At 38.3% G+C, this 17,993-nt stretch overlaps 1 protein-coding gene across 1 annotated transcript in view; it reads left to right on the top strand.

The window, feature by feature from the left end:
• The window catches only part of CALCR (calcitonin receptor), a gene marked incomplete at its 3' end in the record, with an annotated part of 51,241 nt that extends 33,248 nt beyond the window's left edge, over positions 1 to 17,993 (top strand). Inside the window, exons 7-8 of the mRNA XM_080818716.1 lie at positions 12,641 to 12,794; positions 17,929 to 17,993. Coding sequence (XP_080674842.1) covers positions 12,641 to 12,794; positions 17,929 to 17,993 — 219 coding nt within the window. The remainder of the gene's footprint in view (positions 1 to 12,640; positions 12,795 to 17,928) is intronic.

Below are 17,993 nucleotides of genomic sequence, written 5' to 3'. Positions count from 1 at the left end.
ACCAAAAAAAAACCAAAAACAAAAAACAACAACAACAACAAAAACAACAACAAAAAAAACCCAAACCCACAAGAAATTTTTGAAAAAGGGAAGTTATTGGACATTGTCAATTACACATATCAATTGAAATGATAACTAACAAAAAATATATAACTGCAGCCACAAATTAAGTCATATTTATCAGCATTCTATTTACCTGTGATTCAGGTATGTGACATATATATATATATATATATATATATATATATATATATATATTTAAAGATACTTTTTCTCTTAAGCAAACTGAAAGCAGAGTTGTGAATTTTTTTTTCATTTTGACCCAATTCTCAGGTCACTGAATCAGCAGTTAAGAGGCAAAAAGATTTTCCTTCCCAGTGCCCAAGGGAATATATTAAAAAGAATGTTATTTCTTGTAAAAGGAGGCTGCATCATCCCAAATGCTGTTGCACTACTTCTATAAGAGTTTATTTTGTTGGGGGCAAAAGAAAACAATGTTCTCACTCCTCAGTAGGGAATCCCCATGGGTTTGTGCCCCCTTTCCCATCTAAGTAGCTAGTTTCATTCCTTGAAATTTTTTTAAGTTAGGTAGATTCTCTGCTGTAAAACCAAGGGTGAGAATTTCATTCCTTGACATTCTTTTTTAAAAAGTTAAACTCAAAATAACTCATGGCATAAATAAGGACTGAATAGAGCCTCAGTTTATTGAGTGATGTGAAAATTGCCCATTGTCATTTGTGTCATTTGAGCATTTCATTTCCATAATATCTAAAATTTCATTTTCTTGTTCTATCTGCTTATTTGATGATCTTCATGTAGAGAGTCAGGAGGCAGAATTAAAAGCATTGTTCTTACTGAATCTAAAGGAAGCTGGCAGCATATTTGTCATTTTCTAGAAAGAAATGTATTTCTGCACTTTTTCTCCAGGTCTAAAAGGGACAATACAGGGAAATTAGTTTTTGCTGGGAAACTGGGCACTTTGCACTTCAAAAGCCAAAATAATCCAGTCCCATTTTCTGTAGCCTCTTACATAAGTAAAGTCAAATGAGTCCCAAGTTGTGAAAAACAAAGTGAATTTCTTCTAATTCTAATTTGTTTGGGACAGTTGAGCCACCATTCTATGTCAGAACTTCATTCTAGTTGTAGGAAGCTCAGTTTGGAATGGATGCCCAGAACTGAGACACCAGAGACAGATGAAACCCAGGTTGGAAACAGGACTCCTCATACCCAGTCCAGAGGAGGCTGGTGCAAGGGAGGGCATCTCAGTGTGAGAGAGGTGACAGGGACAGCAGTTTTTGAGACAAGAGAGATCATTGCAGGTAAAAATATATTGAAATTATCCACGTTAGTAGCCTATGGAAGAAATTAGACTGGGAATGAAAAAGTATGATGGATTTGAGGGACAATGCAGAGAGAATGATGGTAAGGAAATACCCTACTCTGGTCATTTATGCTATTTCACTTTACTTATACATCGAAACCAATAAATGGTATTTTAACCAAGTTCATATGGTGCAGAGAAGTATGGAGGATTTCTTTATTTCTTTTAAAATTTGTTATTTATAACAGACTACTTTCCCATATGGATTTGAAGAATTTATTGCTAAAAATGGCTATAAAACATCAACCCAACCTGTATTTTCTCTCATCTGGCCAATCTGGGTGGTTCCTCTTCACAGGAAATCAGTGATTACAAATGGTACCTTGTGAGATGGTTTAGGTAGTGAGGCTTCATGTCAACATTTGCAGCTAAGCTATCATGAATTTCTTATAGATTTGTTTTCACTCTCAAAAAGCTTATAGTTGAGATAGAAAGAATTTTGTACTCTCCGTCCGTGGTGCGTTCTGTTGGTTAATTGCTGGAAAGCTAAGGAGCCAGTCAGTTTGTACGTAGCTGGATTGCTCCCAGTACTGTAGCATTGATCTTACTGGTCTTACAGGATCTCAAATCCTTAGCTCTTAAACTTAACTTACAGATTATTCTGCACCATTAAGCAATGTCCTTAACCTCACTTTTCTAACGTGTGAAGTGCAGATGATAATAGCACCTTCCTCATAGAGTCATTTGTGAGGGTTAAATGAACTGATACACCTAAAAATCTTCAAAGCATTCTGGCATGTAACAACTCTCAAATGTTAGCTATTGTTATTTATATTATAGTTGTTATCATGGTTGTTAGGCCTAAAGCACTGTCATTTTCTCCCATGGCACCTAGTTTCATTTCTGCATTACACAGAATAAATTTGGAAATTTTTAAGAGCGTTTGTAAAAATAAATAAATAAATAAATAAGTAAATAAAATAAAACTGCTTAAATCTAAAAGGGACTAAGTGTAAAAACAGAATACAGAGAATACTCAGAGGTTAGTAGATCGGAAATCACCAAAAGGGCAATGGTCAGAAAATAAAATTCACTCAGTCACGGCTTGAGAACCTCTAGTGAAGAATGACACAGTATCCTCATCATACCATATAGAGAAAGACCCTTGAGCGTGGCAAGCTGTTACTTTGTATTCCCCTCTTGCATTCCTTACAGGTTGTTTTTTTTCCCCATCATGTGTGTATCTTGCTGTTCTGTTGACTGTGGCTTTGTTTTCCGAACACTTCCAGAGTGCTTCCTTTGCCAATCTGTAGGTCATCTTCCAACATTCTTATCTTAGTTGGGACTTTTATCTCCTGTGCCTTCTTTCCCCCTAAACACACCGAATCCCAACCGTTCCGTAGACTCAAGCTCATTTTCTCTGACGCTTTATCAGAAATCAGCCCAGGATTGCCTGACAGACTCACATTTAATTGCAAATGTTACATCCTTAAATTCCTCTGGGGAAAGATGGCAGTACTTCCTTGTAAAGTTATTTCATGCTGACTTTCTGACTGAGGGATTTTCTCCTTCATTCAGCTAGCTTTAAAGACTGTCCAAGTTGACAGTTTTCAAGTTGATATGAGTGCCTTTTGCTCCTTCGTTTATCAACTGCCCTGGCATCTTGACAAAAAGTACTGTAATTCCTCCTCATGAGGTTTTGGTACATGTGCATCTAAGTCGGGACTTGCCCCACTGCATTGTGCTTCTACTGGAACACGGATAATGAGCATTATAAGCACTAGAAGGCCAGTGAGTAACCAAAACAGGAATCAGGTACTGAAGAATTTCCTTCTATAACCTAAACCCATTCAGAGTGGCCCATGGACCAACAGCATCAGGATCCCCACATGCTCCCTAGAAATGTAGAATCTCAGGTCCCATGTTAGACCTTCTAAATCATGATCTCTTCTGCTGGAGCGCAAGAACCTGTGTTTTAACAGCCTCTGCCAGTGATTTTGATGCATCCTAAAATTTGAGAAAATCACCCCCATAGGAAGATAATGACTATGGATGCTTTCATTATTTACATTTGACCTGGACATATTTGGAGGGATGCATTTTAAAATGCTTTCAGGAACTCAGATTCCTGTAAGTAAACCATAGCCACGCCTTTTAGAATTTAATATCAAGGAGTAGATTGGGGCACTTTGGTTGCACAAGTTGGTTGAGCATTCAACTCTTGGTTTTGGCTCCAGTCATGATCTCAGGGTGTGGGATCAAGTCCCACATAGGGCTTCACCCTCAACACAGAGTCTGCTTCAGATTCTCTCTCTCTCTCTCCCTCCCTCTGCCACTCCCCTTTCTAAAATAAATAAATATTTTTTCTTAAGGAGTAGATTAAAGGGCATTTTCAACCTTGTAAGATATATGAAGGGATGGAGAGGAAAAGTTAAGCAATATTCCTTTTTAGTTCTCCATGTATCAAAATAACCCTCTCACTTCAAGAGAAGAGAGCTGGGGAAATTACCAACCTTACTGAATGTCAGTCTCATTTAATCCATCCTCCCTGGTAGACAAACAAAATGTTTGCCCAAAATTCACAGTGTTATTTACTCCAGTTCCAAATAATTCAAGGAAGATCATGGAGATGAAGCCTCCATGTCCCAAAAGTTTATGCCCATACAAGACAGAATGATCTACACATCACGTAGATACAAGAGACAAAACAAGCCAGAGACACAGCACCAGCTGGTGCCTTGTTGACATACATATATATGTTGGCCAGATCTTCTGGAACATTCACAGAAGAACAAAAATGTGATTTCCAGAAACTTAACAGACTCCAACAAAATCAACCAGAAGATCAGAATCCTTTTTGTTTTGGCTTTTAGTTGTGATTAACCTACCTCTCTCCCACAAGGATTTTCTTCTCTACATTTTCGCTCACCACTCCTCCCCATCTCCTAGTTTTTCTGGATGGTTTCATCCCAGTTTTCACCTGTAACCAATCCTGGTGGTCTGTGTGGAAGTGACTAGAACATAGATAAAGTCCTAATCCAAGCAGTTGTTCACAGGAGACAGCATTGCCCCTACAGTCCTGACTGCTTTTTCTAGAGGAAACCCCACATTGACTCTGAAAGTATAAAATACTTCTTCCATTGCACCTGGGCCCAGTATGTCATGTTTTCCTAGAGAAACTGGAAGAAACCCTTTCCAGTTTTTCCTGATTCACATAACATCCTCAGATAACTGTGAATGACACAGAAAACTTCTGTGGGGTAGCACTACTACAGCTCCCCAAAAAGCTCTAAAGAGAAATTGCCCTGAAAAAAGTAATCAAAAATCTCCCTCATAGGAAGATAAAGAGACCTTGGAGATTTAGAAATTAACATTTAGAAATAAAAACACCCAAGAAAAGAAAATTTACAGTCCTGTGACTAGAGCAAGTTAAATGCTAGTCTGAGAAGCAGACATACAATAGGTAGGAAAAACCTACGAAGAAAACAAGAAAGTAAAAATCTTCACTGAAACCTGAAATTTGAGGTCATGAGGCACCAGGCCAGATGTAAGCTACCTTTGATATAAATATATCACATTCCAGAGAAACATTCTCATTTCTCCCTCTAAACTCTGCACATTTGGAATGCAGTCCAATGGCTGATATGTTGGGGAAACATAACATTCCTAACAGCATGAAATGATCAGTCACCTAATAAAGAAATTGATTTAAAGAATATAAAGTTTTGGGGCACCTGGGTGGCTTAGTTGGTTAAGCTTCTGCCTTTGGCTCAGGTCATGATCCCAGGGTCCTGGGATTGAGCCCCACTTTGGGCTCCCTGATCAGTGGGGAGTCTGCTTCTCCCTCTAACCCTCCCCTCTCTTGTGCTCTCACTCTCTCTCTCTCCTCCCAAAATAAAAATCTTTAAAAAACAATTTATAAAGCTTTGCTTATAAATTTATAGATTATCATCCTTAAAATGAAGGCCTAAAGAGAGAAGCAGTATTGTGGAGTTGTATACTAGCTGTGTTGGGTATTACCATTTGCCTATAAAAATAACATTCTCAAATAATCAAAATTATCCTCGAAAATCCCTTAAATCATCTATCAAGTACAATATACTTTCCTCTACAGAAATGCTTATGCACACAAAAGTTTGAGGATGGGTTGTTTCTCTGGGCAACTTTCTCTCCTTGGAGTGCTGAGTTCCTTGCTTTCAGATAGCTTCCAGAATAATAAGGAACCACTTACAAAAAGGAGAAAATGGCAGTGATAAATAACATCACTAATATTTTGCTAAGTCTTTTTGGAAACTTTGTAAAATGGATACTGTTTTGGAGACTTTGTAAAACTGATACTGTTTTAGAAAAGAAAAGCAATAGAAAAGATTGAAAAAGTAAGTCCTTAACTCTAAAAATGTAAAATAATTTCTCTTCCTTTGATTATCTACCAAAATATTCAGATACCCATTCCCTCATGACATGTCTCAAGACAGTTCACAACCTCAAATAATTAAGTAAGGGAAATAAAACTCTTCTCAGCATCCCTCATCTCATCCGATCTAGTATCTCCCATTTTGTTTTGGTCTTATAACTGGGTTCAGTAGTGTTTATAATGAATGAGAAATAAACACACACTTCCCATCATATCACAGAGAACGGGAACACTTGTAAACTTTTTCACGTAAAACCAAAAGCTAATTATGGAAACCCTTCTCCAATAATAGTACTTCAAAATGATCCTGAAATCGAAATTCCTTCTCACAGATAGGGGGCAGACTGATGAGAGGCCCCATAACGTAGGACCTTTTTCAATCATTTGAGAGCATGTTTTCTCTTGATTTTCTGTTTTCTAAAGAAGTGCTATTTGGAATGATGGGGTGGGGAGAAGAGATACTGAGTATATTTGACTCAGACAAAACCTTGTTTTCTTTTAATTGAAATGATAAGGGAAGCAGCGAAAGACATACTTTTAAATAGGTCTCATATAACGATGGCCATTGTAGAAAAATGTTTCAACTGCATACATAAATAGTACTTCAATAGAGAGCATCCGTCTTCCTGTCACATGCAATTGAATTCAGCTGATAAATAAGTCTTGCATCTCTCCTTTATGAGAAAAAAATGATTATGGGTTTTACATGGAATAAGCTCAAAGGCCTTGAAAAGTTCTGGATGATTTGCATGCGGTGTAAATAATTGAAAAATGTGAACCATTGTGACAGAGTAAAAAGGAGGTGTATTATCAAAATTAAACTACCAGGTTTATAGGTGACTATAATTTTAAATATGTTATTTAACCATTATCTCAAGCCTGGGAATGTATTAAGATAAACTGCAAATCATGAAAATTGGAAGTGTTTTCAGAAAGAAGAATTTGTATGCCCAGCTTGAAGACCTCTGTGCAAAGAAAAGGAACTACTTTAGCAGGGCCATAGGGTATAAAGGACAGGGGATTGTTGACGGTGGGAATGCTACCTTCTAAAGATGTCAAAACTTAGAAGAACACGGCAGAGACTCAGGAGGGCACCCCTACCAGGGATCCTGCACTGCACTGTAGGTTTTTCATTGGTGTCAATAGCCTGACCCCTTCAAACATTTGCAAGAACCATAGGTCTGTTAGGAAAAAAGGACTCTGGAATTTATTTGCCAAATCTTGATTAAGCAGCTCTTATTTTGATACCTGAGAAAAAATCAAAGTAGGTATCAAAATATTTTTAGTGAACATTATAAACACTACCCAAAACCATATTCATTTAGATTTAATTGGCATCTACTGCTCACCTTATTATTAATAATTGTGCTATTATTGAGCCTGCACCGCTCAGATGGTTAAGCGTCTGTCTTCAGCTCGGATCATGATCCCGGCGTCCTGGAATTGAATCCCGTGTCAGGCTCCCTGCTCAGCAAGGAGCCTGCTTCTCCCTCTGCCCCTGCCTCTCTCTGTGTGTCTCTCATGAATAATAGATAAGTAAAAAGATAAATAAATAAATAAATATTATTGGGTTTAAATTCTGAGGGTCTAGATAGGACAACAGAGACAAAAAGATGATCAAGTAGACACATATTTAACAGCAATTACATGCTCACTTAATATGTAATCTAAATGTCCATTAAGTAAAACGTAATAAAAAATTAACCTGGCAAATTTAACCAATGTAGACCACAATTCTTTATTAAACAGTGTTTCTAAAAATGTCTTTTCCTTCGAGCAAAATATCTAGAGATTGACTTATCGATTCTTCTTCCCTGGCTCAAGTAAATATAACTTTGCACCCTTCCTTCTGTGCTAAAATGAACTGATGAAAACCTTTTTTGAAGCTTCAGGGAAACATAAATAATCATGCTTAATCATTGAAAATCACTCTGAACCTAGAGCAAAATTAAAACTTTCTACTTTAAAACATGACAAACCTGGCAGATTTTGACTTGACAGAATTAATATAGAAGTTGAACCTGTTCACCTGATACTTCATTTTACCAACGAAAGGCAGAAATTGCAAGTATTTTGTAGAAGAGAAGAGTTTTTGGTCACATATGAAATATATTATGTGAAGGAAATACGCACTGGCTTGGCCCTTGCCAAAGATTTCCAGTGTAGAAAGCTTACCTTCGGCAGCACTTCTCTGGGCCCTCAAGACTCTAAGTTTCTTGGGAGTATGGTTGGTGTTTGACAACTTCAATCTTCCAACCTAACACCTGTAATCCAGTACAAGAGTAAGAAGTATCTGTTATGCCACATTCCACATCTGCATTTCCTATGGTTCTCCATTCCCATTCCCTTGAATGTCTTCAGTCCCTCTGCTCTAAGGTTTCTATAAATGATAGGATTAAATGTGTATTCCTTTCCAGAGGTATGACATTTTAATAAGGAAATAGTCTTAAACTAAAGAAATGAAATTATGTGGCATATCAGACATTTTGAAGATGGTGGAGTGAGTTCTGAGAGGCAAGATGGTATTCCCTAGCTCTCTTTCAGACCTGGTAACATACCCACAGGGCAAACATACCAAGAATGGTTCATGGTAGATTCTTCAATGGCTTAAAAGTAGGATATAGGCTGTGACCTACTGTTACCTGCATTGCTTCCACAGATCAGTGCTGATTTCCTTTCTACTTCTCATCCCCAAATCCTTCCCTTGTCCCCAGCACAACCAAAGAACACCTCAAAATATTGACCACCTGTTCTTAGGTTGGTCTTTTCTAAAAAAACAAAATATTCCAAGGCAGTTTTCTTATGGAGGCATTCTTTCCCCCATTGAATGTTTTTGTTTAAAGATTGATTTATTTATTTGAGAGAGAGAGAATGGTCATGAGTAAGGGCAGAGGAAGGGAGAGAGAGAATCCCAAGGAGACTCTGAGCTGAGCATGGACCCTGACGCAGGGCTTGATCCCACGATCCTGAGGTCATGACCTGAACTGAAACCCAGAGTCAGATGCTTAACCAACTGAGCCACCCAGATGTCCCCACTGAATTGTTCTTAAAAACACTGACATACATTATTGTCTATGCTATGCAGATGAGAAGAATTATTCTTAAGTGTGGTTGGGAGATATAATTGGAATAAAATCCGCAACTGAACATCAACATTCCATAAAATTTTGAGGTTGACTTAATTGATTAGACTAAAGAAAATCTTTTTGCTATAATTCCAATTCCATTTTTAATCAAATTACTATAAAGGCTCTTCATGCCATGTGATGAAAACATAGATTTGTCTAATGAGTATACCAAATTAAGAAAACTGTAGGATCACTACTAAAAAAAAAAAAAAAGAGAGAGAGAGAGAGAGAAAACTGTAGGATCTCTTCTCTTGATAGTGACATTATTGCTCAAAAAAATTTATATTTTATTGAAATACAAACAGATAATGAAGACACTAAATGGTAATACAATTCATCTGAAGCCAAAGTGGATAGTACTGCTTTTACTTCTTAGGATACATATCATTCACAGAATTATCTCTTTGTTGCCCATAATAATAAAGAAAATAAAATAGAGCATAATTCACAAATTCCATATATTTTTGACTTGGAACATTTGTTGTTTTACTTGGGAGTGATCTAGTTGTATTTGAATATAGATTATTTCTTGCAATTTAGGAAATCATTAATCTATACAAAATTATAGTACTATGACTGCTTCCTGGAAGAATAGTCAAAGAGCTATTTAGCTAATTTGATCTCAGAATTAATCTCTTATTACCTCATGCTGCTAAGCAGAAAACCATCTCAGAATGATGGGGAGGACTAACCTTAGGCAAGAGAACCTGTCTCTTTGTTGAATGCTTGGTTTACTCCATCCTTGAGGGAAGAGTTGTAATCAAGTCAGAGATTATATGACTATACCTTATTCATTTTGATATTCACAGAGATACTAGAGTTCCTGTCTCATAATAGGTTTTCCATAAATGTTGAATGCACCTGAATGACCTTGAATATCTCAGGCATGTGATTCTTCACTAGGAACCTAAATTAGAAACTCCTAAAATATTTTGAAAATACACAAGGGAGTTAAGGTCTGGTTATGTATATTTCGTAAGCGTTCCCCAGGTGATACTGATGAACAACCCTGGTTATAAACCACTGATCTAAGTGGTGATGAATTTTACAAAAATTTTAATAATCATCTTGATCATCTAGATATATCGAATTATGTCCATGATATATTGGGGGAAAAAACTAATAGACTGTTGATTTTCAGACTTTTTGTGAACTTTTGAGCCATTTAGCCTCAAAAAATATCTTACCCTGAACCCAAATACAAATGATCCTCATTATTCAAAGATTCCATATTTGCAAATTTGCTTACTTGCTAAAAATTTATTTGTAAGTCCAAAATCCATATTCTCAGGGCTTTCATGGTCATTCACAGACATGCACAGAGTAGCAAAAACACTGCGTCACTTGGTGTACACATTCTGTACAAGGCAACACTCTGTCTTCTTATTTCATCTCACATAGTGTAAATGTCCTTTTCACAGTCTATTTAATTCCACGGTTTTCACATTTTTGTGCTTTTTCTTAGTGACTTAATTACTTAAAATGACCCCCAAGTGCAATGCCTAAATGCTGATGTATCTAACAGAAAAAAAATAGGTATGTTAGATGAGTTTCCCTCAGGCAGAAGTTATAGTGTTGTTAGCCATGAGTTCAATATTAGTAAATGACCAATATAAAATAAATAAGTTCTCTTTAAACAGAAACAAATAAAAGTTATATATTGATTGGTGGATGAAAATATTTAGACCAGAGGCTTAGAGGAACCTGACCCTGTATTTCCCTTTGGAGCAACAGCTGAGTATTTGCTAATTTAGTTTTTGCAGTAACTTTGAAGAACATAACTATTGTGAATAATGAGAAGTGACTGTATATAAAACATGAAGCCAAACTGCTCTGGGTGACAAAGAGCCACCTCTTTGCACAGGGCTATTGTCTTTATCTTTTTCCTCTCTCTTCCTCTATGAGTGGCAGCCACCTAAGTACTCTACACTGGGATTCTTGACCTAGGAGGCATAGAGCTTTCAAATAAGAGTAGTCTTCAAAATGAATGCAGAGTATCGACTGCATTTCTTATTTCAGCTATATGTTTGAGTTCATGTGCACCTAATGAGTATTTGCTTAGCAAATGCAAACTCATATAAAATTAAATCAAATAATTCCAATCAGGAAGGTATTCAGATAGAGGACAAAAAAAGTCAGTGCCTTCCTAAGCCAGATATAAATTATTTTGGGTCACCTGATGTTTTGAATTCTGTGCACTGCTCTTCCACTTTGGTCAGAATCAGAAGTTGCTTCTGTCTCTGAAAAATGCAGTATTTGCCTTCTTGTGGACCCAGCTGGCATTTTCCTATGTTCTATGAGTCCCAGAAGGATTGAGCACATTGGATTCTCAGTAAATAAATTATTACTACTATGCATTAAATAGAAATGTGCAGTCCTGAAAAGGTTAGTGCAGCACTGAAAGTCATGTTATGGCTTTCTTACTTTGTAAAAAAGAAAGCCTGAAATCACTCAGATTCAAAATGCAATAGGGAGCAACATGATGTAAAGCAGAGCAGTTGGCAAAATAATAATGCAAAAAATCATCTCTAATACCTAACGTCTTGAATAGTAAATGTTGTTGTTGTGGTTGCTATAGAGAGTTAAGCACAGTTAAATATCGTAGGGTAGTGATCCTCAACCAGGAACATTTTGCTCCCCAGAGTATATTTGGAAATGTCTGGAGACATTTTTGATATTATGAATGGGTCAGGGCTGCCACTGGTGTCTAATGGACAGAGGTCAAGAATAAGGCTAAGTGCCCAACAATGCACAGGACAGCACCTCATAAGAATGACAATAAATCGGGGCACCTGGGTGGCTCAGTGGGTTAAAGCCTCTGCCTTCGGCTCAGGTCATGATCCCAGGGTCCTGGGATCGAGCCCCGCATCAGGCTCTCTGCTCAGCGGGGGGCCTGCTTCCTCCTCTCTCTCTGCCTGCCTCTCTGCCTACTTGTGATCTCTGTCAAATAAATAAATAAAATATTAAAAAAAAAAAAGAATGACAATAAATCATCCGGTCCAAAATATTTGTGGTACCAAAATGAGAAGCCCTATTCTAAAGGTGACTATGAAATAATTTAGGGTATTCTGTTATGCAGTTTAAGCAATGATTATTTCTATACAGACAATATGTACCTGATCTGATTCCCCAGAGATGTGGTTCCTACCTCTGCACTGAGTACTAAACAAGGATGCTATTCCTAATCTCTGCGCACCAAACATGTGGGTCCCAATTTAGAAGCTAAGCCCCCCATATGAAAACAAAATCACTCACATCAGATGGGTTCAGCATAGCTCCTGGCTCCTATGTGAGAAATTTATCACTTGGTTCTCTCCTCTGTATTGCTAACAAGACATCATCAACAGATCAATGGACTTTAGGAGCATCATGAACAATTTCTGGGTTACTTGCCTCATTGGCCACAGAAGAGGGGCCCTAAAGGTCATGTGAAAAATCCTTGGATGCTCAAAAACTATAGGCTCAGAAACATTGCAGGGAAATCAACTTGTTGAGTCTATATAAGTCACCAGAATGTAACAGGAAAAGAACACTTTGAGGACATGGCTTCCATTGCCCTAAGTGGCTGTTTACCTGTAATACGAATGCAATACTAGTGGTCTATGCACTGTCATTGTGATTTGTGGGCACAGAGGGTGGCATATGTCTACAGATGCCTGGGGAAACTCCCTCACAGGCTGAATGCAGATCCTTTGGTTCGTATTAACATTTACCCTCCGTTCACTGTTACACCCTTGCCAATATCTTCCACTGACTTCCTCCCTTTCTTTCTGACAGCTGAGCTGCAAGATTTTGCATTTCTTTCACCAGTACATGATGGCGTGCAATTACTTCTGGATGCTCTGTGAAGGAATCTATCTGCACACCCTCATCGTGGTGGCTGTGTTCACTGAGGAGCAGCACCTGCGCTGGTATTATCTCTTGGGCTGGGGTATGTATTTTTCCAGCTGAGTTTTGAGTCACCTTCACCTCTGTCTGTAAATTTACAGTCTTCTTCTAGTCTTGGTTTTAAAAAAATGATCAGGAGTCTAGGTCTTGGGAGGAATGATGGGACACAGGTTGGGGCAGGAGTTCAGTCTCCAAGAGAGCTTGGTAGAAGCCCTTTAACAGGTTCATATGGATTGTGATCAGTGTGGGAGTCAGTGCAGAGAAGGAGGAGTGTGGTTATGTGTTTCACCAGGAAGCAGACCCCACTACAGATGGACAAATGTGCCCTGACTGAGAGAAGATCTGATCAGACTCTCCCTTCAGTTTTATTTATCACCTGTTTGTAGTGCAAAAGAGAGTTTGACATTTTCGATTCTGTATCTCCTCCGTTCGGGCATCACTTCCCTCCCTCAAAAACATTCCTTCTTATCAATCCATCAGCAGGACTCCTCCAGTGAAAGGTCAGGAGGTAGACTATCACCAAACAATAGACATAAATAACCTCATGGGACTCCACAGTGCACGGCAATGGCTTTGAAAAGCCTGTAGCTGGTTGCTTAAACCATCGCTGCTTCTGCACAGATTGACTAAGGTAGGGTGTTGAGGTCAATGAGGCCACTCTAAAATTTCTCCCCTTTCCACAGGGGATGATAAAGTCTAGCTCACTCTGGTGGAAGGAAACTAGGTAGGCAGTGAGGCAGGGAGAGGGAAAAAGGTCTGGGACCAAAAAGCATGCTGTCAAAAAAAAAAAAAAAAAAAAAAAAGACACATCCTGTGAACCTCCCATACCAGAGAAAGATCCTGACTGTAGAGCCAAAGGTTTGCCCTTATTCTTCACTGATAGGGTGACTGTGGCTCTTGAAGCAGAAGCTGTGGATTATCCTCAATTAAGCCTGCTCTTTCATGTGGCATTTGGCAGAGGCCCTAAAAATATCAATAGGAAAGGAAAGAGTTAATGAGAAGAGAAGATAATCCAAAGGTTTTCTGAAAACATCAACCTTTGTACTTAAACCCCTACTCGACAGGCATTGTCACCAAGGTATGGAAATATATCTGGGAAGTCATGTAAGTGACCTGAAGTCTTTCACAGTCTACACCAGCCCTGGTCCTATGTGATACTTGTTTCAGTAACACCCTTCCTAACAGGTGTATATGGACTTTAACAAAACATATGACCCCAAACCAATAGGACAAATGTATAATGGTGGGTTAGTGGGGCAGATATTTGGGGTGTGTCATCAATGAACTGATCATGCTATGTCTCTTTGGTTGCAAGTAACAGAGAACAAGATTTTCTAACTTAAGCAAAAAAAGAATTTAGAGTATCTCCTGGAAGTCAAGGGCTGAAATGCCACCAAAGCTACTATAAGGGTTGCACACTGGGACTAGAAGAGGTGCACTCTCCCTCTATCTTTTTTCCTGTTTTGTTTTGTTTTCCCCTAAGCATCTGTTTTAACCCTTCTCTGTCTCTATAGACCATAGTTCACAGGGTCTCCAATCCTAATGGTCAATACAAGCTACCCCAGATTTTCCTGAGCTCACATTTTTCTGTTCCAGACCATAAAAAGACTAGATGCTTGTCTTTAAGTCCCAATTCTGAATAGCAGGACAAGAGAATCTGATTGGTCCAAACGAACTCAGGGGGCCAGCCCAGACTCAATGAATTACGGCCACGGACTTTGAGAGCGAGATGATCACATAGTGCAAACATGTCTGGAAATGTGTGACCCATCCAAAAAAATGGGAGAGGGGTCTTTGTGACCTGGACAATCCATCTAGAATATACCCCAAACCACTTCACCACTGTTCCCCCACGACCCTCTCATTCTGTTACCTTAACCATACGGCGAGATTAGAAAGCAGGCTTGTGACTGTCCTGCCAGTCTCACGTCCAGTGTTAGGTTCTCTTGCTCTTCCTTGACCCCAAAACAGGTAGAACACAAAGATCAAAATGGCCTTTCATTATTTTTTTTCTTTTAGTTTCAGCCTTCCACAAAGAGGCTGATCTTACCTTTCCCTGACCTTCTCAGCCTCATATGTACCTTGTCAGAGATTTCTTGTCCTCCAAAGCTAATCATACCAGGAATCAACTGAATACAGCTCAATGCCCCCAATAGTAATTCTGATCATTACAATAGTAATGATTGGTGCTGGTCAGATGCCTTCCAACTGAAGACCTGAAAATAACATCCCACCTCTGGCCTGCCACACACACACACACACACACACACACGCACACGTGCACACACACCATTTCTGTCTGATGTATTTTACTTATTTCCTTTAAAATAAAATCTATGGCATATTTCTTATACTGGTTTTGACTATTCAAAAACATATCTACCATACTCAGAAATTTTTCCATGGAGGAAAAAGGCTGTAAATTTATTCTTGCCTGTGACGTTCAACAGAGATGAGGGCACCCTGGAAGGAACAATTTATAACTACTCTTTCCATTCTGATGCATTGTGAATTAGTTATAAAACTTTTGACATCATCATAGACAGCTCGATGAAGACATCTGCTTAACATGCATAAACAATTCAAAGGGAAAAAGGAACAAGCTGTTCAGCTGTATCAAAAAGAAGGTAATAAAAATAAGTAAAAATATTGATGGGATACCTTAACCTTCCTTAATCAGAAAATACTTAAAACTTTATCAGAATGATTGAAGTGGGATCCTAAGGAACATTGCCCTCAGTAAGGTAAGCATGGAATCATAAATTTAAAAGAATAAGGATTTGCACTTCCTCCTAGACAGATGTTTGAAAAGACAAATAGTCAACCAATATAGTTCTAAAATGTAATTATTTTTTAGCAGGCCAGACCTAAATCTGTCTTACTCTACCCCTGCACACATGGACGTGCGTGCACATGCTCCAAAATTGCACCAAACCCTTTACCGTGTCTGAGAACAAAATTGAGAGACAACCATGATGATGTGTTTTGAAGCAATAGTTCTGTCCTAGAATTTTGGGCAAGCATTGTCTTTGGGTGGGAGGAAAACAGCTAAAGGCACAACTGAAATAATGCCTCAAGAAAAAGAGTGTCACAGAATCTTTAAAGAATTTCTAATGGAGCAGAGAAGAAGAAATTTCTACTGGATAATATTTTTGTTGTCCTTTTGAAATTATTTTCACACCTAAAAAGTATGATAGTCCCTAAATTTTATAGTGCCATGAAATAAGGTAAAACCTGTGCTTTGAAAAGAGTCTGAGAATGGGACAACTGAAGATTTGGTCCAAGAAAGCTGTGCCCGAAGATGTGACTTTGTTTACAGGTGACGTATGTCCCATCCATTCATGTCAGCTATGAATAGTATTACCCACTCCAGGATCTGGAACAGATCCTAAAAATTATAAAAGACATAGGGAACATCACCCTCTGGGAGGAAAGTATCCAGTGGTATAATTCTCCCCAATAGAAAGTGAAAGAATGCCTTTTTTTTTTTTTTTTTTTTTTTTTTTGGTAATTACTCCCTTACAAATCTGCACAGGGCCACTTACTAGTTGATTTCTCTCAAATCGAAGCAACTTCAAATAGTGAGGTTTAGTTCTCAGAAAAAATTGATTTACAACCCTCTCCTGATTGATTCTTTGCCTTGCTCTTTCTCCTCTTGTTATAAATTAAAGAAGGAAATTCCCTCTGCGGACTCTCAGAATGAACACACAGAATTTATCTAGTTCCCCCCCCCCCCCAAAAAAAAGGAATCCTAGGGAGAAGGGATTATTTTTACACTCTCCAACAACTTCAGTGGCAGGAAGGGCCTTTAGGGCTCTTGGGGCCTGGGGGATAAGAGGAAGGAGAAGGGGAAACAAACTGCCTCAAACAAGGCAAAGAGCGCTAGGAATGAGCAGAGTTGGGGTGCGCACTCTGTACATTAAGGAACACATCCTCCTCTCTACAAAATGATGAGGTGGGAGTGAAAACTCCATATGCTTCTTCTGCTAATTCTAAAACGTATGTTTCAGAATATATCAAAAAAATGAATATCTGTTTCTAAAACCCAAGTGGGGAAATGATATGTTAGAACTGCTGTGAATAAAACACAATTATGTTTTGTGTAAAGAGTCTAACTCAAAATTCTCTCAGGCCAAGCATTTAATCAATGGCCCTATTGAATTATATGCTTCACAGGTTAAGAAGCTGAAGTTGTTCTCAGGTGAAAACTCAATATTCTGAGGCAATGTCTTTTTGCATAGAATTCACAGAAAATAAAAATGTAGAGGTCTAACTCACTTCTGAGATACATTTCTCAATCTGATGATAATTCTAAAAGCTCTTTCTACAAATGTCTCAACCAAATCAAGCAATATTCTGTTGGGCTGGGATACATCTGAGGGGGAAAAAAAAAACCTATTTTGCAAGAACCACAACTGTATTCTAGATGACACTTAGAGAATGAAAATTGATTTTAAAAAGAGGTACCCTGACAGAATGCATTGCCAATAACGACCCCTATCATTCTGTTTATAAATTCAAAGTTGCTTTTTACTAGAACTTAGAGTTTAGTGAGGGAAGTAGACTCCAAGTTGCCTTCATAGAGGTTCCGCAGGCAGAACTTAAAGAGGGTAGGGAAGGCAGTCGTGCCCTGAAGTATTCTAATGGAAAGAAAATGGAATCGATACATGTGATATAAACAGACAGGAAAAAGAAAAGCCTACAAGAAATACTATGAACATCAACAAGGATTTCAGAGCAATCGGGCTATTGTCTCCATAAGCTATCCCAGGTCATTGCCCTCCATGGTGACCTAACTCCTGTCTATTAAGCAAGTCCAATTCACATGCAGTGAAGAGCTTTCTGGTCTCAACTAACAGTCATCACCACAGACATAACCATGGTATAATGGTCACAGTGAAAGTAACAAGGTACCTACCATCCTGGATAATTTGTTAAAGAATGTTAATTACCTGGATGCTCTTCACAGAACTCTGAAAGCACGTGATGTTCTAACCAAGAGCATATTTATCGGGATTGACCAAAAATAGTTTGTGTAAAAACATCAGGGAAGTATCTTGACAGAGATATTAAAACTTGCCACCTTTTTTGAAAATAAAGTACCATTTTCCATGCAGTCATTGTTGTACCTTAAGATCAAGAAATCAGGTGTGATTTCTGCTTTTTCACATTTTTAGGGTTCCCGCTGGTGCCAACCACTATCCATGCGATTACTCGGGCTCTGTACTTCAATGACAAGTAA

This window comes from Martes martes (genome assembly GCF_963455335.1).
Source record: "Martes martes genome assembly, chromosome: 11".
NCBI classification, from domain to species: domain Eukaryota; kingdom Metazoa; phylum Chordata; class Mammalia; order Carnivora; family Mustelidae; genus Martes; species Martes martes.
Note: the sequence above shows the minus strand (reverse complement) of the source record. Positions and strands in the feature narration are given on the sequence as shown.